Genomic DNA, 23,050 nt, shown 5'->3' on the forward strand with positions numbered 1-23,050 from the left:
TAACCCAGGCTTCTGGCATCACTAAGTGTAAGTCAGGATGGTCATGGAATAATCTCCATTTGCCTAGATGAGTACAACTCCAATTGCATCCTGGAAGCTGAACTTCATCCAGGACAATTGGAATGCCACTCGTCACTTTAGCAGTCACTCCTGCTGCAGTCAGTGCTCGGTCGTTTAAATGCAAGGAAGGTTGCTTAATTTCCAGAGGAAGTTGGGGAGGGTAATAAATACATCCTTGCCATGGACATCGTGATCTCAAACAATGAACAGAAATCTGGCAGCAGGATTGGCTGCTAGACTGGCAAATATTGCTTTACCTATTTTTGAAGGCAAGCCAATCATGGAATTAAAATAATAGAACTTAGAACATATGAAATAGGAGTGGGTCTGGGCCATCTGGTCTATTGAGCCTGCTCTGCCATTAAGTAAGATTGTAGCTAATCTGGCCGTGCACTGAGAACAACCAATTTGTCTTCTCCTCATAAACCTTAATTCCCCTGCAAAGCAAACAATCTATCTAATTGTGTCTTAAATATTTAATGAGATGGTCTCTAATGCATCCCTGGACAGAGAATTCCAAAGCTTCACTACTCTCTGGGGGAAAGCAATTTCTCCTCATCTCCTTCCTGAATCTGTTTCTCTGAATCTTGAGGCTATATCCTCTAGTTTTAGTCTCATTTACCAAATTTTGACAGTATTCTCACATCTAATTCTCTTTGCACTTCATTCCATCATCTCTAATTGATTAACTTCAAATAGTGTAAGCATGCATCTATCTTCCCTCCCCTTTCTAGTCATCCGAACCTGCACATGTGCCTTTCTGTCTTCAAGCATCTGTTGCTGTAATCTTTCTGGTCATGGTAGAAGAGCATAAAGAATATGAAGATGAAAATCTAGTCATTTGGTATCGTGTGTTTTGGCTCAGATGATTCTGTAGTTTAAACATCTAACACCTAGTGAATCGCTCGCCATGTGGCCTCCGGCTATGACAGGAGAGATCGCAGCTTGTTAAATTTCGTGGCCAAATGTTGTGACTCAGTTGGCAGAACCTATTGAATGTGTTATCTTTTAGACTACTGAATATTTTGAGGTGAGTTCTCTCCACATCACTTCCGAGTTCATTCATTGTCCATGGTGGATGACCTATTAAGTTAGACTGGAACAAAAAGAAATTAACAGGTTGTACAACAGTTAGGGGGCAAAAGTTTAAGGGTAACACGAGGTTTACTCAGAGTGGTAGCTGTGTGGAACGAGCTTCCAGTAGAAGTGGTAGAAGCAGGTTCAGTATTGTCATTTAAAGTAAAACTGGAAAGGTATATGGACAGGAAAGGAATGGAGGGTTATGGGCTGAGTGCAGGCCAGTGGGACGAGGTGAGAGTAAGCGTTTGGCACGGACTAGAAGGGCCGAGGTGGCCTGTTTCCATGCTGTAATTGTTACATGGTTATATGAGTGGCTGATATTTATGTACCATCCATTTCATAAATTGCAAAAAAAAATCAAAAGTAGAAAGTTTTGTTCTTGTATTATAGACAAGCAAACACTGACCATCAGTAGAAAAGGCCAAATATGGGATTGTCAGTGAATGGGGAATTGGGGTTGCAGTTAATGGATTTTGTTACACGATTTATTATCAGCCAACTAGAAAGATCCACTTGTGACTGCCTTCTGTATTCCTCATCCTTTTTGCCTGCTTTCAGTTCTTACTGTCATCATGGCGAGCTTGCTAAACATTGAATCTTTATGCCAATACTGAAATTGCCCTATGGAATGGCTAAGTGCTTACTTAGTGGAAGCAATTTTTCGGCATTTGAGTTGTCAGTTTTATTATTTTCTGTGTGGTATTATGGTATTTACCATGCAGAATTCTTGATAGTATACTAAACTGTTCCAGAATGAAGACTTGGCTGAGGACATTCTTGAGATGGAGACTATTTGTACAGCTTCCTACTGAGAATAACAGCCTGAATAAATGTGGCCTCTGTGTTGTGGAGCTGCCTTTATGCTGCTATCCTTTGTCTACCCACCACTTCTTTCTATTAGCAGCACCTTGTGCTCTGTTTGCCTTTTGCTTATTTCTCAACAAAACAATACTCTGAAGACTGCCTGCTGTGTGCCCATTTTTGTCTGGCTGGTAAACATTCTCAATCAGATTGCAGACCTCCCCACCTGCCACACTAGTTTTGTTAATTTGGTCTATAGTACTAATAATAATCTTTATTTGTATGCATTAAGGTGTAGACTTGTAGTGCTTTACATTGTAAAGATCAATATAGCATAAAATGAGACAATCATAAGTAAAGACAAGCATTATATATAATAAAATGTAACCAAAAACCAAATTATATAAATATAATCAATAGGCATTAAGTAATCCAACTTTTTCTAAAAAGTAGGTTTTTGGAAGTGTTTTGAAACATTCCACAATATTAGCTTGGCGTATCTCAGTCGTTACAAGTATTCAAGATTTTTGTATGCTTGGCTCTAGCAATACTAAGCAAACTGATATTTGCAACTCTGAGATTATGATTCAGGACATAAGGGGAGAGACACTCCAAAATATATAGAGGAGCTAGATTACTCGAGCCTTGTACACAGTTAGGAGTATTTTAAAATTTGTCCTAAAGCAGACAGGCACCCAGTGTAATGATGCCAAAAGTGGTGAAATGTGCTCAAGTTTTCTTTTTTGTTTAAGATTCTGGCTGCTGCATTTTGAACAAGCTGCAGCTGATTCTATCTTTCATAGGCAATCCTGAAAACAGTGTATTACAGTAATCTAATCAGCCAGAAACAAAAAAACTTGTATCAATTTTTCTGCAAATTGATGTTATAAGAAATAAAACTCTTGAGTCAATAATAACATCTGAATTTTTTTTTACTTCTGGCTCGATTTGTAAGGCCAGATGATCAAATTCATTTCTGAGATTCACACAACTTTTTATTGTTACCAATAACTGGAATTTTTGGGTTTTTTCCCCTCATTTAGTTTAAGGATATTCAAACTCTACCATTCTGTAATGCCAGTAAGACACCAGACCAGAGGGTTTAGAGCCTTGTGGTCATCTGGTATAATGGACAAAAACAGTTGACAAATAGACAAATACAATACTGAAAAATTGTAGGAAACACAAAACGTTGAATAGTTTTCGTAGCCGGTTGCAATTGAACACTGATGAGTTGTTCTGATGCTGAAGCTGATTTCTGATGTTTGGTTAAGAGGTCTGTATTCCAATGTTGCACTTCTTGGACTGGGATCAAATCATAGAACGTAGAACAGTACAGGCCCTTGAGCCCACAATGTTGTGCCGACCTTAAACCCTGCCTCCCATATAACCTCCCACCTTAATTTCCTCCATATATCTGTCTAGTAGTCTCTTAAATTTCACTAATGTATTTGCCTCCACCACTGACTCAGGCAGTGCTGTTCACGTACCAACCAATCTCTGAGTGAAAAACCTTCCTCTAATATCCCCCTTGAACTTCTCTCCCCTTTCCTTAAAGCCATGTCCTCTTGTATTGAGCAGTGGTTCCTTGGGGAAGAGATGCTGGTTGTCCACTCCATCTACTCCTCTTAATATCTTGTACACCTCTATCATGTCTCCTCTCATCCTTCTCTCCAAAGCTCCTTTAATCTCTGATCATAATCCATACTCTCTAAACCAGACAGCATCCTGGTAAGTCTACTCTGCACCCTTTCCAATGCTTCCACATCCTTCCTATAGTGAGGCAACTAGAACTGGACACAGTACTCCAAGTGTGGCCTAACCAGAGTTTTATAGAGCTGCATCATTACCTTGCGACTCTTAAACTCTCTCCCTGGACTTATGAAAGCTAATACCCCATAAGCTTTCTTAACTACCCTATCTACCTGTGAGGCAACTTTCAGGGATCTGTGGACATGTACCCCCAGATCCCTCTGCTCCTTCACACTACCAAGTATCCTGCCATTTACTTTGTACTCTGCCTTGGAGTTTGTCCTTTCAAAGTGTACCACCTCACACTTCTCCAGGTTGAACTCCATTTGCCACTTCTCAGCCCACTTCTGTATCTTATCAATGTCTCTCTGCAATCTTCGACAATCCTCTACACTATCCACAACACCACCAACCTTTTTGTTGTCTGCAAACTTGCCAACCCACCCTTCTACCCTCACATCCAGGTGGTTAATTAATCAGTTTAAATGACAATGAACCTTCTATAAAACATTGATTCCGCCACAAGTGGAGTTTTGTATATACATCAAGGGTTCTGAAGGATCTAGACAGACGGAGAGAGCACTTTTTTTTGCCAGTTATAAAGAGACTCGATACTTTTCTCGCAAAGCACGTGGTTAACGGTTAAGGCTTAGAATGTGAGGCAGATTCAATTCTAGCATTCATGAGGAATGTGACTCAATGTATGAAAAGAAAGAATTTTAAGGATTATGATGAAAAGGTGAGAGAATGGGACTGGCTCAGTTTTTCCTGGACTTGACAGATGTCTGTAACCACTCTGATTTGGTAAAATTCAGTAGTAATACATTGTGAGGAGGAAATCAAGGTTCCTGTTGCATTCTCTCAAAAAAAAGCTGATTATCCTGGACATCAATTATCCGGGCTGTACGAAGACTTATACTTTAGTATGATTCATAACAGCCACTTGCTTTGCATTTGCAGAATTCCAGTGATATGCCGGAGACCATTACAAGTCGAGATGCAGCCAGATTTCCCATCATTGCCAGCTGCACACTGTTTGGCCTTTATCTTTTTTTCAAAGTAAGTTTGCTTTGTATATATTTTCTTTCTGTGTGCTCACCCCCAGGTTTGAGACTTTATTTTCTTAAAAAGTATATACTTTGGTTGTCAATACAGTATTTCTTATCCACATTGTCGTAGGGGCTGCTGCTATACTTCATTAAATAATTCAAAGTTCTAAGTAAATTTATTCTCAAAGTACATATGTCACCATATATAACCCAGAGATTGACTTTCTTGTGGGCATACTCAATAAATCCAATAACCAAAATAGAATAAATGAAAAACAGGCGATAACCAGTGTGGAAAAGATGACAAACTGTGCAAATACAAAAAGAAAGGGGGAAAATAGCAATGATAAATAAGTAATAAATATTGAGAACATGAGATGAAGGGTCCATAGGTTGTGGGAATAGTTCAGTGATGGGGTGAGTGAAGTTATCTGGTTCAAGAGGCTGATGGTTGAGGGGAAATAACTTCTGTGTCTTTTGTTTTCAGATATTTTCTCAAGAATACATCAATTTGCTCCTTTCCATGTACTTTTTCATACTTGGTATATTGGCTTTGTCTCACACTTTAAGGTATGACATTCTTTCATTGGAAAAAAGTTCTTATATTCTTTAATTTGGAAAGAAAACTTGAAGAAACCTTTTTTTAAAAAAAATTTAAAAAGTTGTGGGTATTCAATTTAACCATGCTAAATGATTGTGCTGTATGTACAGTATATTAAAAAATCCCTTTGACTTAACTAGCATATTAGGGAAACCTAACAATAACTGGTGAACAGATCTACTGGTCTTATGATCTGAGTACTACAGCCTTGAGGCTTAGAGGCTTGTGTGCCTCAGTAACCTGGAAACTACGTTGGTTGGAGTCAGGGCTTTATGCTTTGGCTCTTGGTAGGATCACCCATGCCACACAGGTTAAGCGAAGGGTAGAAACCAGACTTGGAGTAGTCCACCGGTCCTCCAAGTTTGAAGGTTCAGCTCAGGGCTAACTCTGACTGCTAAGTGCCAGCAGGTGAAATGGGATGATTGATAGATTGTGTTGAATTTAGTTTTATTTTTAGAAATTGGGTAGGTAAGCAACATCTGAGAACTAATTTAATGTCGGACATGTCACATTAACCTGCCAAATCATTGGGGTGAGCCTCTTTAGATGTGCTTTGTAAATCTTAGCATATTCATTGTTCACAGAAACACTTTCTAAAAGGGCAATCTAAGACTGGTGTGCTATTTTAAGACCATAAGATACAGAAGCAAAATTAGGCCATTTGGACCATTGAGTCTGCTCCACCATCAAGATGATGGCTGATTAGTACTCATTTCATGATGATCATATTAAAATTGTCTCCTCACAAATGGTGAATCTGAAAGCGTATAATAACGTGCTAGAATGTATCCATTAAAATAAATCTTCAAATTTGGAAACAATTCCAATGTTCACCAATTAAGCTATTGAAAATAAGTGTACGGTAATTATGGCACATTTCCTTGCAGCTAATGACAGATTATTTATAGACTAATCCTGCAGTAATAGCATTTGCACAGGAAATGGCTGAATGGAATGTTGTTACTGTATGCATTCATCAATTTGCTGTGTAGTTCACTGATTAGCTAAAGTTAAGATGTAAATGTTAACTAAGGTAAAGGAGTGAGCCATTTTTAGTTCCTGAAAACATTGTCAAGCTACTTAGTTATTTTCAGCAGTGAATTCCTTGGTGGATTACTGCCTGACTAAGTACTTCTCAAAATTCGTCTACTCAGTAACGAGACTTCAATATATTGTGCCATCTACTTCATTAGAATTTCTGCACAATTTATGGACTGTCCCACTTGTTTACTGGAAGTCTGTATTTTTGGGAGTAACTTCTGAGATCTTTTCAGATTAACTCTTCATTTTAAAGGGTTGGCACAGTAGTGCAGTGGTTAGGACAATGCTTTACAGTACCAACAACCTGGGTTCAATTCCAGCTGCTGCCTTTAGAGTTTGTATGTTCTCATGATGGCTTGGGTTTCCTGTGGTGCTCTGGTTTCCTCCCACAATCTAAAGGTGTACCAATTAGTAGTTAATTGGTCATTGTAAGTTGTCCCATAATTAGGCTAGGGTTAAATCAGGGCTTGATGGATGGGAAAGCTGGAAGGGCTTATTCCATTCTGTCTCGCAATAAAATATTTAAAAATAATAAAATTTAGAAATAAAAGCTCAAAAAGCTGGATGTACTGAGCAGATTAATCATCATCTACCAAGGGAAATGGGCAGTCATTGTTTTGGCTGGAAACTATTGACTTTAATATATTTTAGTAAAAAGTTGTATTGATGGAATAACTAAAAACATATCCAGCTGGTGTTTTGAGTTTTCTGTCATTATGGGCACTGAGTCAAATCCTTAGTCCTCTTAACTAAATTTACTAACAGCATATCAACTGTTGTCCAATTAACTGGAAGAACAAATTAAAGGGTCTCAGTGACACATCCTTGTTGCTATATCTTTGCCAACATCTAGCTGTAACAAAGTAAAGGCAAAAGGCTGATTTGGGGGTGGGGGGGGGGGTGTTGCTTCTTGCTCCTGATCTTGAACAATGCATTTTACCACAACATTTTGGTATTTGTATTGCTATCTCAAACCTTATCTTGCAAAAGGACAGTGTAGCATCCGTGCCCCCAATTTACCCCCGTTCACCTAGGGTGAACCGCCGTCGCCCCACCAATAGTGCAATACCTCAGTGCGAATACGGTGTAATGCCCTCACAGTACATGCTCACAACACAAATATCAGACAATACACCAAAGGTGAGTAAATAATTGCAACTTTATAGTTATTTCTTAGTGATGGGATGGTAGAAACAGATAACCTAAAGGCGCCAAATCAGTAAATTTATTAGTTTGTGCACATAATATTTTAATACATTGAAGCTCACGCCTCCGGTTCCATCCACAACGACCTTCTGAGCCTTCAGCCACCGTCGGAACTGGCGACGTGTCCAGTTTCCGCCACTCTGGAACCGTTATCCGCTCCTCACATGTCAGTATTCCTCGCTCGCCTCCTGAGAAAAGACCATGAACTCCCGCTCAGCTCACACATACAAGATAGCAAAACAATTTTCCATTGATTTGTTCCCCCCTTATCTGCAGTTATAACCCAAACATTCCAGGTACAGAAACCCATTACAGCATTAAGTAATATTACAGAGAAGCCATTTCATTATAATGATACAGAGAAGCCATTTTGTTAGCCTGAACAGTTAATACCACAGTTACTGGTACTGAGAGCCTTACATTCTCTCCCCCACCCCCCCCCCCCCCCACCAAATTTAGTAATTTGCCAACCCTTCCTGCAAAGCACAAAGCCCAACCCAAGAGAAAGCAGTGACATAACTCCCCCAAACAGTGGAGATCACACCTTATTCCCCTGGTGCTACATAGGCCAACCTATCTGTGGGGGTATCTACTTCTCTGAGATCTGCGCACTCCCTCTTCTAACTCCTCCACCTTGGACACCTTGGACGAACCCCTCCCCCCCCCCCCCCCCCCGGCGAGCAGTCACCCAAACCCCTCTGCACCTCGGATCCCTCCATCTCTTGCTGGGCCCCACATTCTCCTCTCCAACGCCCTTTGATGCTCCTGATGGCCCATCACTAGCCCCCCCTTACCCCTTCTAATTCAGTGGGGGAAGGGCCAGGAGCCTCCTCCTCCATCACAGGGGCATTAGCGAATGGCAGCATGGACCAATCATCTCAAGTCATCATCCTCGTGAGTCAGTATCGCTCACAGGGGCTGGGCCCAGGCTCGTCTCTCCCGGTGTGGGCTCTTCCTCCACCCTCCATGGACGCAAAGTCCTAGTATTAGGTGCAGCTGGCACCTCGGGCTCCCACTCCACTTGTACATCTCACCCCAGAGGCAACAGATGATTCCGATGGAGAACCTTGATGGGCCCCTTCCCATCCTTGGGCTGCACTTGGAAGACCGGTAAGTTGGGCAACTGACTCTACCACACAAGGCATGTCTGACCAGTGATCAGCCAACTTGTGTTTCCCAGACAATCCCAAATTCCTTATGAGGACTCAGTCTCCCAGCAGGAGTTGGGAGAACTTCACCTTCTGGTCATACCTCTTCTTATTTCCCTGATTCTGCTTGGCAGCCGCCTCCCCAGCCAACTCATAAGCCCTTTAAAGCTCTCTCTTTATGTCAGCCACAGACTTCAAATAAGGCTTCGGTGATACTTTACCTGCGGCCGTCCTGAAACGGAGGTCAATGGGCAACCTTGCCTTGCACCGGAACATCAGATGATAGGGCAAATACCCAGTAGCGTCATTGTGTGTACAGTTGTAACAGTGAACCAGATGTCCAATATGTTGACTCCATCGACTCTTTTTGCTGATCTCCAGAGTCCCAAGCATGTCTAGCAGGTTCCGATTAAACCTCTCGGGTAGGGGATGGCCCTATGGATAATAAGGCGTGGTCCTCGATTTCTCAATTCCCAGTATATCCAGTAACTCATAGATGAGCCTGCTCTCAAAGTCCTGTCCCTGGACACTATGTACCTGCCAGTGAAGGCCATAATGCACAATATACTTTTCCCATAGCACTTTTGCCACCGTAATCGTCCACTGATCCTTGATGGGGAACACTTGAGCATACCTGGTGTAATGGTCTGTGATGACCAAGACATTCACCGTGTTGCTGGTATTGGGTTCTATGGCCAGGAAATCCATACACACTAGATCCAAAGGCCCCACACTCTGCAAGTGCAACAATGAAGCAGCCTGAACAGGCTGCGTCTTCCGGCGTATGCAACGTATACAGGACTTACAGTACTCGTCGACCTCCGACCTCATTCGGGGCCAATAAAACCAGTCCTTGAGTAACCCATAGGTATTCTCCACCCCCAAGTGTCCAGAGTCATCATACAGTGACTTCATCACAACCCTCCGATACTTCTCAGGCAGGACCAGCTGCCAACACCAAGATCGGTCCGTGGGTGACATTACCCAGTGTAACATTTGGTTCTTCAACTTCAACCGAGGCCATTCTCTCAGTAACAGAGACTGTGTTGTGTCTTCTTCACCCGGGCCACGACCCCCTTCTCAACTGCCAAATAGTGCCAATGTCAGGGTCATCTCGCTGAGCAGCTGCAACTTCCCCAGGACTCAACTCTGGCAGCTGTGGGGTCTTCAGAGCAGTCATGTCACAGTAAACTAGGGGTAGGGCATCATTGGACACCCCCAATGGGTCCACTGCATGATCTGGCCTCTCCTTTCCCTCGGCCTGCGCGGTGATAGCGAACTGACCCATGGCCTTCACCCCGGATGCAGGAAAGCTCTCCCACTCCTCATCCCCCTCCATGTCCTCATGCCTCCATTGGGACAGAGCGTCTGCATTTTGGCCAGGCTAAAATCATATACAGACTACCGGTGGCATCCAGTTTCGCCAAGGTCAGGGTGTAGTTAAGTGTGTTGTTGTCCGTCTGCACCTCAAACTTGGCCCCGTAGAGATAGTCACTCAGCTTATTCACCACCGCCCATTTCAATGCCAGAAACTCCAACTTGTGGGTGGAATAGTTCCTCTCGGAGGGTGAAAAACTCCGGCTGACAAATCCTACCGGCCTCAGCTCGGTGCCCTGATCCTGATACAAGATGGCCCCTAACTCCTCCTGACTGGCATCAGTGTGTAGCACATAGGCCAATTGGGGGTCCGCAAAAGCCAGCACCTCCTTCAGTGACTGAAAAGGCGCTTCACATTGGTCATCCCATCTCTGTCTGAAGGGCTCTGCCGAGTTCAGATATTCTCCAGCATCCTGCCCTCTCCTCCCTTTCCCTTTCTATCCCAGAGGGGGGTAGCCACACAGAAGCTGGATCAAGGGATGGCTCACCTTGGCGTAGCCCTTCATGAATCTCCGGTAGTATTCACAGAACCCATGAATGAGCACAGAGCGCTCATAGTCCGGGGCCTTGGCCAGTTGGTCACTGCTTCGATCTTGGTCGGGTCTATAGCTACTCCATTCCACGAGATTATATGTCCAACACAGCTAACACGTCTGGCAAAATTGGCACTTGGCCAGGGAAAGCTTTAACCCTTCATCTTTCAGCTGGTTGAGCATCTTCATTAGCCTCACTTCATGTTCTTCCAAGGTGGATCCAAATACTATCAGGTCGTCCAAACATACCAGTACTTCAAGCAGGTTCATATCCCCCACAGTCTTCTCCATGATGCTCTGGAAGGTGGCAGGGGGCCCCCAATATGCCCTGGGGCATCCCTTCGAACTGGTAAAATCCCAGAGGGCATATAAAGGCCATCTTCTCCTTATCCGCCTCACTCATCGGGATCTGGTAATATCCACTCCTGAAATCCAACACACTGAACCACTTTGCCCCACTCAGACAGGCCAGTGCGTCTTCGACCCTGGGGACCATATACTGGTCAGGGATGGTGCACCTATTCAGGGTCCTATAGTCCACGCACATATATGAACCTTCCCAATTTCTTCCTGGCCACGACTATCGGGGACACAAGAGCTGCGGGACTCCGAAATGATCCCAGCTTCCATCAACTTGCACAAATGCTGCCGCACATCGTCCACGTCTGCAGAGGCTAGTCGCCGCGACCTTTCTGGAAATGGGGTGTCTTCGGTCACCCAGATGGTGTGGCGAGTGGTCCTGGAACAGCCCACGTCAAACTCATCTAGGGGAAAAAACATCTTCTAGCTTCAACATCTTCTCCACTATCCTCCGCTTCCAACTCTCCGGCACAGGTGAGGCCCCAAAGTTAAATGCCCCAGCGGTCAACTTATCCTTGTTTTCCAATGGTTCTCTCCCCGCGAGCCTCAAGGGGGTACTATGCATCACTGTCACCGGGATCAAATGCACCAGGGGCATCCCTCATTTAAAAGTGATCTCCCGTTGAGTGGTGTTCCTGATGTTCACCACCATCTGGCGTGCCTGTACCACCGAGAGCTTCTGCAGCTCAGGTCTCACCAGCACCCCAGATAGGAATCTCGATTTCCCCCTCGAGATCCTCTGGGGTGTCCACTAAAAAGGCTTCACCCTCAGGCACTCTGGAGTATCTGGGGATCCCCATCACTTTCACTACTTCCCTGGGTCGTACCGCCCTGGGCTTCGACTGGGCGTTCCATACAGTTCCTCTTTCCAATGCCCTGTCCCACCCCATGTGACCACACACTTCCTTAAAGGCAGCTTGAAACACTGGGTGCACCGACAGGGTCTCCCAAAAAGTCCTCTCCCGCCTTCTTGCAGACCCCCCAGAAGTCTCCGCACAATTGGGGTGTTGGTCCCTAATCAGAATTGATAAACCTCCAGTCGCAACTGGGTCCGGGCAAACCAGCACAAAGGCCTCATGAGCCTCAAACACTCCCACCTCAGCCTCTAGGAACTCCAGCCTCATGGACAAATAACCATCGTATGAGTAATCACCAGCACTGATGCCCCAAATTTCCAGGGCACTGAAGGGCATCAAGGGTAAGAGCGACAAATACTGATCGAGTGACCAGTACAGTAGTGTGACCTGCGACCCAGTGTCGAGTATGGCTTTTGCATCTATTCCCTCTATCTGGATTGACACACTGGATCGTGGTCCCACCAATCCTTCTGGGATAGGGGCTTTTCCTCTCGGGGTCCCGTGGCATATTGCTGGGAACATGTTTTTCCAGAGACTCCAGGCCGTTCTGTCACTGGGTCTCCTCTAAGTTTCCTGACCCCCCCCCCCCCTTAACTGCTGGGACACCTGTGGAGGGGCTCCCGGCCTGTCACATTCCTGTCTGAAGTGACCCTCTTCCCCACAGTTATAATACACACCTCGTCTCACAGGACCTCGGCCTCCCCTGGACTTCGGTTCAGTCCGTCTCTTCAGGGAGGGGCACTCTCTGCCAGTCCCTCATGCGGAGGGACCCCACCTGCTGTGACCCCCCCCCCCCACTTTCTCCCGATAGAAGCTGGCCCCAGTCACTTCACTACAAGGGGCTACCATGGAGGATTGCACCGTATTGACAGAGCCCTCTTCTGACTCCAGTGCGTCTTCCGCTTCCCTCACCTCTCAGCAACTGAACAAAGGATGGGGGGGGGGGGGGGAGGCCACAATCTATGGGACTGCCGGAGACTTGTAGCAATCACATCATGCCTCTGGGTGCCCCTTATCCTTATCTGATTCACCTCCATCTCCAAAATGACCCCCCGTCGCCTCAAACAATTTATCCTTCATTCTACCTGGAAAAGATACTCGGAAAGCTTTTCCCCTTTCTCCTGACGCAGGCTCCAAAGCTCCCCTAAAAGCTCCACCATGCCCCCATCAGACTAAAAGTCGTCAATGCTTCTAGATACTCTTTCCAGGTAGCCAAGGGTTTGCTACCTTTCACACCTTTTACTACCTCTCAAACTGTCAACCAATCTCTGCTGCTTCTCTTCCTCAGAACACTGCCACTCACCCAGCAGCCAAGAGACATGTTCTGTCCAGGTCTCAAAATCACCCTTCCCTTTGGGAGTGAGAGTCCTCCCTGAGAAAATTCTTAACTTCTGACAAGGACCTACTGCCTTGTTCACCAAGGGGTTATTGACTGATGCCAACTCCGAACCTTCCCCCTTCCGTGGGAGAGGGGAACTACTTAGATTTTCTAAATCTGACCAATCCCTTCCTTTATCCTTCAAAAACAATAGGACCTGCTCTCGAAAATCACTGCCCCCAGCGGCTGGCAACTCCTCTGGTGTCCCATCAGACACGTCAAACTTTTCCTCTGTGATGATGTGTGTCACTGAGGTCGCCGATACATGGCAGCAGTCCCATAGCAGAGACGTCAACACCAGTCTGCTCTAACACAAAGCTTAAATTCCCCATTTTACCAATCTTTCTGCCTATGATTTCAACCTTACCGATAGCTGAACCGTACACAAACACTGAATTAACTGAGATACGCAAGTCCAACCCACTTAATACGCAGGCACGATTAACCGGTACTCCCTTGATCTCATACCAGAGTTCAATTTTATCCGAATCCATCTCCCCTCATTTAAACCGGGGCAAATTACACCATATCTGACAAGTTCAAATCCTGGATGAGAAACCCACTTTAACACCGTTCACCTAGGGTGAACTGCCGTTGCTCCACCAATAGTGCAATACATTGGTATGAATACGGTGTAATGCCCCCTCAGTACACATTCGCAACACAAGTATCAGCCGATACACCAAAGGCAAGTAAACAGTTGCAGCTTTGTAGTTATTTCTTAGTGATGGGTTAGTAGAAACAGATAACCTAAAGGTGCCAGATCAGTAAGTTTATCAGTTTGTGTACATTATATTTTAATAAGTTGGAGCTCACGCCTCCGGTTCCATCCACAATGACCTTCCGAGCCTTCAGCCACCGTCTGAACCGCTGACATCCAGTATCCACTGCCCCGGAACCACCCGTCCATCCGTCCTCACTCACCTCCCAAAAAAGACCATGAACTCCCGCTCAGCTCACACATACAAGATAGCATAACAATTCTCCAACGGTTAGTTCCCCCCTTATCTGCAGTTATAACCCAAACATTCCAGATACAGAAACCCATTACAGCATTAAGTAACATTACAGAGAAGCTATTTCATTATAGCGATACAGAGAAGCCATTTTGTTAGCCTGAACAGTTAACACCACAATTACTGGTACAGAGAGCCCTACAGCAGCATAACTTTCCCCTCCACATGGTAGAGATGGTGAAATAAGGAATCCAGAGTCTAAACACAGCAGCTGCTGGCAGCCTGAACTTAATGTGCTGGGAATCCTCAGCTGGTCGAGTAGCCTCTGAAAAGTGAAATGAGTGGTTACTGTCGCGTGTTCATCCAAAATATCCAAGACCATTAACCTGCAAGAGTAATTGTTTCTCACACTGCAGTGGCTGCTTGACTCAAGTATTTCAAAAATTGCACAGCATCTGTCATTGGGGAAGGTGAGCTGGAAGAAAGTAGCTGGTGTTCAGCTCCTGACTGGATTTTTACTTTTTAGAAGATCGCTGCTAATGAAAAGCTTTCCTTTTCAAGACCTGTGCTATGTACAGAACATAACACATTGGCATAGCAGTAAGCATAACTCTTTACAGCGTGTTAAGTTTGGGGTTCTATTCTTGCTGCTCTCTGTAAGGAGTTTGTACATTCTCCCCATGACTGTGGTTTTCACCAGGTGCTCTGGTTTTTAAAGACGTAAGAGTTAGAATTAATAAGTTATGGGCATGCTATGTTGGTGCTGGAAGCACGGCAACACTGGCAGTCTTCCTCCAGCACATCCTCAAACTGTGTTGGTTGTTGATGCAAACAATACATTTCATCTAACAAAGCTAATCTTTCATCTTTATATTTTAACTTTTGTATCTCTGAAGAGCAAAACTAAAGCAATGAGGTGAGAAATGGTCTCACCTGATGGTTCTTCGTACTTAATTTCTTCACCTATTCTTGTTTATGATGTTGGTTTTGTTTAATTGCAAGCGGTTTTGAATGATAGGTTTTAGGTTAATGCCTTACTTTAGGAGAGGAACAGATGGGTTAACAGTTGGATGCTTAAGCAGTGCCGAGAGACTTTTGAAATGCAAAAATATCTGTCAAACTGAATGTAAAAGGCCCAATAACAATTCAAAAATGAGTTCTGTTTGAGCTGGTTTTTAGTTTCTCATGTCTAAACCTCCCAAGTTTTGACATTTCTGCTTTAAAAAAATTTGACTTCAGGTAACTTATTCTGTCTGTGTAACTCAATACAGTCGGCCTTCCTTATCCGTGGGTTCTGCATGCGTGGATTCAACCAACTGCTGATCAGGAAAACCTGGAAGTTCTCTCTCCAGCACTCGTCGTTTGAGCATTGTTTGCCTCGTGTCTCGCTCGTTCGCTACTTGTGCGCAAGAGGAAGGAGTTTAAGGCTAGTAAGGGATGGCTGGCTAGCTATGTAAAGCGCTACAGCCTCAAGAACTTGAAGATCATGAGAGAGTCGGCATCGGCTGATGTCGAGGCAGCATCAGCGTTCCCAGAAGAGCTGCAATGGTTGCGTCTGTACTGAACATGTACAGACATTTTTTTCTTGTCATTATTCCCTAAACAATACAGTATAACAACTATTTACATAGCATTTGCATTGTATTAGGTGTTATAAGTAATCTTTTCATCGTGGCTATCCCTCGAGGTCAAGGATGATGGTCTTCATTCTGTTTCTGTTTGCGTGTATTTGTTTAACATGTACTTGATGTTGCACTCCAAGAAGCACAGGGTAATTCACAAATCAACCAACTGATTCCAATGGCATGGAAACCATGGCGATTGGAGATGCTGGATTTGTTGCAGCCTTCATCCGCCTTCACAGCCGTTGAGTTCGAAGTAACTTCGTCCGCCTGTTCCACCATTGAGGTTTTGGTTGGATTGTTCTTTGTCAAGGACCTCGCCCTCGACCTTCCCTCCATGGGTGACCCTACCAGGAGCAGAGCTGCAGATGGCATCGCTCTTGGGATCTCAGGACCACAAAGCTTCTCCACCCATGACAAGTTGACAATCCACAGAGAAGCATAAGTAATCTAGAGATGATTTAAAGTATGCGGAAGGATGTGCGTCGGTTATATGCAAATACTACACCATTTTATATAAGGGACTTGAACATCCGTGTCTTTTGGTATCTGTGGGGGGGGGGTCCCCGGTACCAATCCCCTGTGGATAAGGAGGGCTGACTGTATTAACTTAATGTCTATTTGGTACTTTAGATAGGAATTGGGGATTATTTTAACAGAGCTGTAAAAGTCTAATTTTACTCTGACAAAGCTAAATTTAATCAAAATTGTATCCTTGGGCTTGTGATTTGAGAGCTGCTTGAACTGTACAAAAATAACGAACAAGTTTTCTTATGGGTGATGTTTGGCTTTTGGCTCTTCTTCATCCCAGCTAGGCCAGTTCATGTATACTTGACCATGCAAAATACTGACAAATTGCACCAAACCCTTCTCATTCTTCTTTCACCCTACCCTCCATAGCAGGAAGAAGTCATTATGCTCAATGAAATTTAGCAAGTTGAGTATTGTAATCTCCCTCCATTACATGGCTGAATTGCTTTTGTTTTATAATCCTGCTTGACTCTCAGATCTTCTTCTGCCATGCTCCTAAACTGTGGAATTCAACACCTAAGATGATAAGGGATGCAGACTCAGTTGACACTTCTAAATGCCAGCTCAAAACTTGTTTATTTAACCTTACTTTAACTAACGTAATTTTGTCTTTTATTTTCATATTTGCACTATACCCCACTGTAAAGCACTTTGAACTATATTGTATAAAAAGTGCTTTTTAAATTATTACTATTACATTTTCAGAACCTTGTGGTGACACTGATCAGGGCTGATGTTTCTTCAGCTACTTTTAAACTCCTTTATGTAGCTCAGTATGGCAAACAGTCATTGGAAAATGGAGTGTAACCAGAAAAGACATTAGTGGCTAATGAGAAATTTTTGTGTGATTATTGTACCTAGGTAAAACTTTCAATATTATTCTCCATTTTCTCGTAATAATTAAGTCAAAGGAGGGATTTGGGAAAAAAAAGTGAACTGATTTGTTCTTTTGTTTCAGTCCAGCTATGAATAAAGTGATTCCTGCAAGTCTACCAAACAAACAGTACCAGCTGCTTTTTACTCAGGGAACAGGGGAATCCAAGGAGGGTAAGTACTTGAACATAGAATGTTACAGCACAGGATAGGCTGATTGGACCACAATATTGTGCCAGTCTTTAAACCTACCCCAAGATCAATCTAAATCTGCCCTCCTACCGAGACCTCCAATTTTCTTTCATCCGTGTGCCTACCTGTGAGTCTCTGGGTGTCTCTAATATATCTGCCTGTACCACCACCTCCTGGCAGTGCATTTCATGCAACCACCACTCTTTGTTTTTAAAAAAAAACTTCCTTCTGACATCCCTCTTCCTCCCCGCCTCCCCATACTTTCCTCCAGTCACCTCAGAATTATATCCCCTTGTGTTAGCCATGTCTGCCTTGGGAAAATTTCCTTGCTGTCCATTCTGTCAATGGCTCCTATATACCTCCATCAAGTCACTTCTCATCCTTTGCTCCAAATTTCTCCATCTAAGTTATTTATACTACCCTGCTTATCTCATTAGCTAAGTCTGTATATGATTACCTTTAATTAAGAGGATAACATGAACGATTCTTTAATGAGAGATTAGTAAAACCAGCTGTTCTAGTTCTGAATTATCTTGCCCACCATTGAATTGTAAGGGCAAAAAGATAAAATCACTTTACATATTCTAAGGTGTTTCTCTTTGTTGTTGCCACTGTGAACCTTTTTCTTCTTGCCTAAACTAAGTGGCAAATATTGCTCTGGAGAACTGGAGTATGTATTGTGTTGGAAGTAATGAGCTTTGGATCTGTAAGATCATATAGTTCCAGCTGAGATATGCGAGGCAGTGAGTGGTGGTGGCCAATCCAACATGATGTCGTTGCAACTTGATGCACCATCAATAACTCTCGGAGACGTGAGGCGAGATATAGGCTTTTATTGGCTGGAAGAAAGAACAAGCAGCAATTGACCACCACACCGCATCCCGGAAACTGAGGCCGGGGCGGTGTCTCCAATCGCCTTTATACTGGGTTTCGTGGGAGGAGCCACAGGAGCAGTCAGCGGGGGGGTGTCCAGACAGGTATATGTAGTTCACCACACAACTGAAATTAAAAGTTTCCTGATGGGGATTTTCTGTTAAAATTCCATTAATACTCATCTTGAGAAAGTGATACTAGCTTTCCCTGGTGCTTTCAGGGTTGGGATCAACTTCTATTAAAAAAAAATGTGAAGACTGAATAAGCTTAGTATTGAAGGCTGACGTGTTTGGAGATAACCTACTAAAAGTTGGAGCTGATTGAATCATTGGAAAAATGTATCATTAAAATGACCTGCTGGTCAATCAATAATTAGATAGTGTTACGAAATCCCGTAACTGGATCACTTACCAGCAAAGATAGAGAGGTCCGTTGAAGTCTGATGGTCTATTTTTAAAAGTCTTTATTTATGAAAGGGGCACAAATGGTAAGATTAATACAAACACTCAAATATACGTAGTCACTGCTTAATCTAAAAGCACGGGTCTAATAATAACCATCAATAAGAAACAGCTCGATCGTTTGTCTAGGGGATAATATAGTGTCCGATGGAAATATAAAAGTCACTCAAATTCCTGGTTTTCGGGGGGGGGGGGTGGCTGGATTTTCACTTGTTGGAGAGAGAGAGATTGGTGAGAAAAGAAAAACTTGCCCGGGTCTTTATTAAGCAAATCCGTTAAATCAGGGGAGCAGGCTTCCCCGTTGTTAGCTAAAAGCCGTTTTCCGTGATTCCAGCCACAGATTCCAGGCCCGGAATTTAACGCACGTGGCTTCCTTCAAAATGGCTTCCCACTACGACGGGATCGCTAGCGTGTCTTCTGGTGCGTCTGCAGGGGTTGTTCCCCCCAGACCCTCCTTTATACTTCCTCACGGGGTCTCAGGTGTCAATCAGGTTGGGATGATACAATCTCTCTTTCAACCAGCCCACTTTGCCTGAGGGCTTACACGTGGTCTTCATGAGACAAAGGTCAATGTCGCCTTAGTTTGCATCACGGTGAAACGAGGTATTCGGCACAACTCTCTCTCTCTCTCTCGCTCTCTCTTTTTCCTGTGTCTATTCGGCACGTCTCTCTCCCATTTCCTGGGTCTACTGACCCCCCCCCCCCCCCCACAATGAGTGCTCTTGCGATTCTCACAAAGGAGGGGGCTACGGACATAACAATAGATACTTTATTGATCCCAAAGGAAATTGCAGTGTCACAGTAACATTACTAGTACACAGATATAAAAATATTAGAAGGGAAGTAAGAAAGAAAAAAAAAACCCACTCCTGTTAGACTGTTTGTGGTAAGTTATCACTTCCTTGGCTATGGTTGACTCATTATAGATGCTAATGACAGGGGGGTAAGAACGACCTCATACAGTGGTCTTTGGAGCAGCACAGTTGTCTTAGTCTATTACTGAAAGTGCTCCTCTGTTCAGCCAAGGAAGCATTTAGAGGGTGAGATTGCCTGGATTTTCTGTAGGGTCCTTTGTTCTATCTCAGCCTCCAGTGTGTCCGGTTTAACTCCTATAACAGCCAGCCTTTCTAATCAGTTTATCGAGCCTGTTGGTATCACCTGTGTTGATGCCATTGCTCCAGCGCACCACTGCATAGAAGATTGTATTGGTGACAACAGATTGATAGATCATATGAAGGAGAGGTCTGCACACTCCAGAGGATCTCAGTCTCCTCAAGAAGTAGAAGTGACTCTGGCCCTTCTTGTATGTTGGTGCTCCACTCAAGTCTATCATCCAGGTGCACCCCCAGGTACTTGTAGGTTCTTACCACATTCATGTCCTCCTCTTCAATGGTAACAGGGAACAGTGCAGGCTAGTCTTCCTGAAGTCCATCACCCTCTCCTTTGTCTTAACTGATATTGAGCTGCAGATGATTCAGCTGGCACCATTTGAACAAAATCCTTCATCAGGGCCCTGTATTCATCACCTTGTCCTCCCTTCATACACCCAACTATGCTGAGTCATCGGAAAATTTCTACAGATGGCATGACTCAGTGTTGTATCGAAAAACCAAGGTATTGTGGGTAAAGAGGAAGGGAGCCCTGCGGGCCCCCAGTGCTACATATAGCCATGTCTGAAACACAGCTCTGAGGCTGCACATTCTGTGGTCTGCCAGTCAGACAGTCCATTATCCAGGACACAAGTGCCAACCTGCATTGAATGCTTTTCTCCCAGCAATGAGGGCTGTATGGTATTGAAGGCACTTGAGAAATCAGACAACATGATTCTCACAGTGCTGCACTTCTTATCCAAATGGAAGTTGAATTAAATTGAATTGACTTTATTACTTGCATCTTTCATATCCATGAGGAGTAAAAATCTTGATGTTAAGTCTCTGTCTAAATGTGCAATGTGCAACATAGTAATTTATAATAAATAGTGTGTACAACAGTATAGTCAGTATATCAGAAATACAACTGTGTCTGCATGAATTAAGCAGTTTGATGGCCTGGTGGAAGAAGCTGGCCCAGAGCCTGTTGGTTCTGGCTTTTATTCTGTGCTACTGTTTTCCCCGATGGTAGTAGCTGGAACAGTTTTTTTGTGGTTGGGGTGACTTGGGCCCCAATGATTCTTCAGGCCCTTTTTACACACCTGTCCTTGTAAATGTCCCGAATAGTGGGAAGTTCTGCAGAGTTCTACTATTGAGGGAAGTACAGTTCCCATACCAGGCACTAGGCAGTGATGCAGCCAGTCAGGTTGCTCCCAATTTTGCCCCTATAGAAAGTTCTTAGGATTTGGGGGCCCACACCAAACTTCTTCAGCATTCTGAGAGTAGGCTCTGTTCAGCAGGTAGATATCAGCAGTGTCAACTCCAGGCTGAGACTCAGATTGAAAATGTGCTGGAGAACTCCACACAGCGGCTCAGCGCACTCCTTCAGGACCTTGGGGTTCACACCATCTAATCCCGATGTTTTGCCATGTCTGAGTTTCCTCAGAGCCCTTCTTTCTCGCAAGTCCATGATGACTGGGAAGTTGGCTGAAGGTGGCGGCTGGAGGAGGTGAAATCAGGATGATAACAGTTGGTGTGTGGTGCTGTGGATGGTAGGTGGAGGGCAAGGAGGGGGGATGTAGATAATCTTAGCCTGTGTTCATCTACATGTTGAATTGGAGAGGGTAAGGGGGGAGGTTTTAGTGCTGAGGGAGCATTGGGTGCTTTGGCACCTGGACTGGTGTGCTGAGGGAGGTGTGAACAGGTGGGCAGTTGTCAAATCTATTGAAGAATTGGTTTAACTCATTAACCCATTTACGGTTCAATTTCCAGGCTCTATAGCTGGGCTGATTGAAGCCAGTGATGTTCTTCATGCCTCTCCACACCTCCCGTATGCTACTCTGCCCCAGTTTGTTCTCCAGTTCCCTCCTGTATTCCTCTTTAGCTACCTTGATCTTCTCTTTTAGCTCCCTTTGTACATTTCAATTCTTCCCTGTCTCCTGATCTAAAGGCTCTTTTGTGGTTGAGAAGAATCTTTAGATCACTGGTGACCCATGGTTTGGTGTTAAGGAAGCAGCAACTTTAGTCAATGATTTTAGAGTTTCTGACCAAAGCTGTAGTGTTAAATTGGGGGAGAAAAGAGTGATGGGTATTTTCCTGAAAAGCACTAAAAAAAAAAGTACAAGCAATGCAGAACTAATAACATGATTCCATTCCTGAGAACTATTCATAATTCTGAAATGAAAAGAGAGGAGCATCTGAACAGTAGGTTCAGAGAAAAGCAGCTGCCAGTGACCTCTGATAAAATGAGTGAGGGCTCAGCAAAAACCTGCTAACATTTGGCTTTGCTGGGGTCACACTAAACCTCTGATTGTTGGTGCTCAGGTGCAGAGATGCCCCATCCTACCCAATAGCCAGCAAATTCATCCTGCTGATCTCTGTGCTTGCTTTTATATATGGGGCTTCTATAAATTGAACATTCAAAACCTCACTGGGGCCTGTATTAAGTTTTTCTTAAACCAGTATATATTTACTTTTCTAGAAATCATCAACTATGAGTTTGACACCAAAGATCTTGTCTGTTTGGGTTTTAGCAGTGTGATTGGAGTCTGGTACTTGCTGAAAAAGGTAAGGACAACATATCAAGTAGTAATTTTGTTAGTGTTGAATGATCTCTGTCTGTAACTATATCCAGTTAGTGGAACGCGCTCAGTTCAGTACAATACAGCATGCAGTTGCTAATTTTCCAGAGTTTTAAAATGAATGGTTCTGCTCTCATTGTTAGCTGATTTGGGCCATAGTAAGTTTCCATGTCTCTGGGTGAAGTGCGTGCTCTGTTCTCCTGAATGTGATCAATTATTTATGAACTTAAGGTCATTTAAGTCATTTTAATTTCAACTACATTTTTAAAAATATTCTGGGATTGTTTTCACTTAGCCTTCTAAAAGTCTGTTCAGATACATTTTGACCTGTGTATCATGAAGAGCTGTGAAAGTGAAAACTGACAGAAACAATATGAAGCAAAGAAAAACTGCTGGGGGATCTCAGCAGGTCAGGCTGCATTTGTGGAAGAAAATGGAAGTCCATGTTTTGAATGTGACAGGTGACAGAAGACTGCAGATGATGGCATCTTATAGGAAAGAAAGACAGCGGCAGAATCAAATAAGGGGACAGACAGACATACTTTATTGGAAGTGGGGTATGCATTGTCCGCATCTGTCCACCCCACCTGCAGTTATCTATGCTTTGTTACTTCCATCTACTACCTCCT

General features: G+C 43.9%; 1 protein-coding gene across 2 annotated transcripts in view; it reads left to right on the forward strand.

Annotated features, from left to right (window-relative positions):
* The window catches only part of hm13 (histocompatibility (minor) 13), a 104,201-nt gene that overhangs the window by 18,563 nt on the left and 62,588 nt on the right, over window positions 1-23,050 (forward strand). For both annotated transcript variants that reach the window (XM_059980898.1, XM_059980899.1), the window contains 4 exons: window positions 4,654-4,752; window positions 5,230-5,312; window positions 17,311-17,399; window positions 22,322-22,407. In XM_059980898.1, the coding sequence (XP_059836881.1) occupies window positions 4,654-4,752; window positions 5,230-5,312; window positions 17,311-17,399; window positions 22,322-22,407 (357 nt within the window). The remainder of the gene's footprint in view (window positions 1-4,653; window positions 4,753-5,229; window positions 5,313-17,310; window positions 17,400-22,321; window positions 22,408-23,050) is intronic.

This window comes from Hypanus sabinus, chromosome 9 (assembly GCF_030144855.1).
Source record: "Hypanus sabinus isolate sHypSab1 chromosome 9, sHypSab1.hap1, whole genome shotgun sequence".
Taxonomy (NCBI): Eukaryota; Metazoa; Chordata; class Chondrichthyes; order Myliobatiformes; family Dasyatidae; genus Hypanus; species Hypanus sabinus.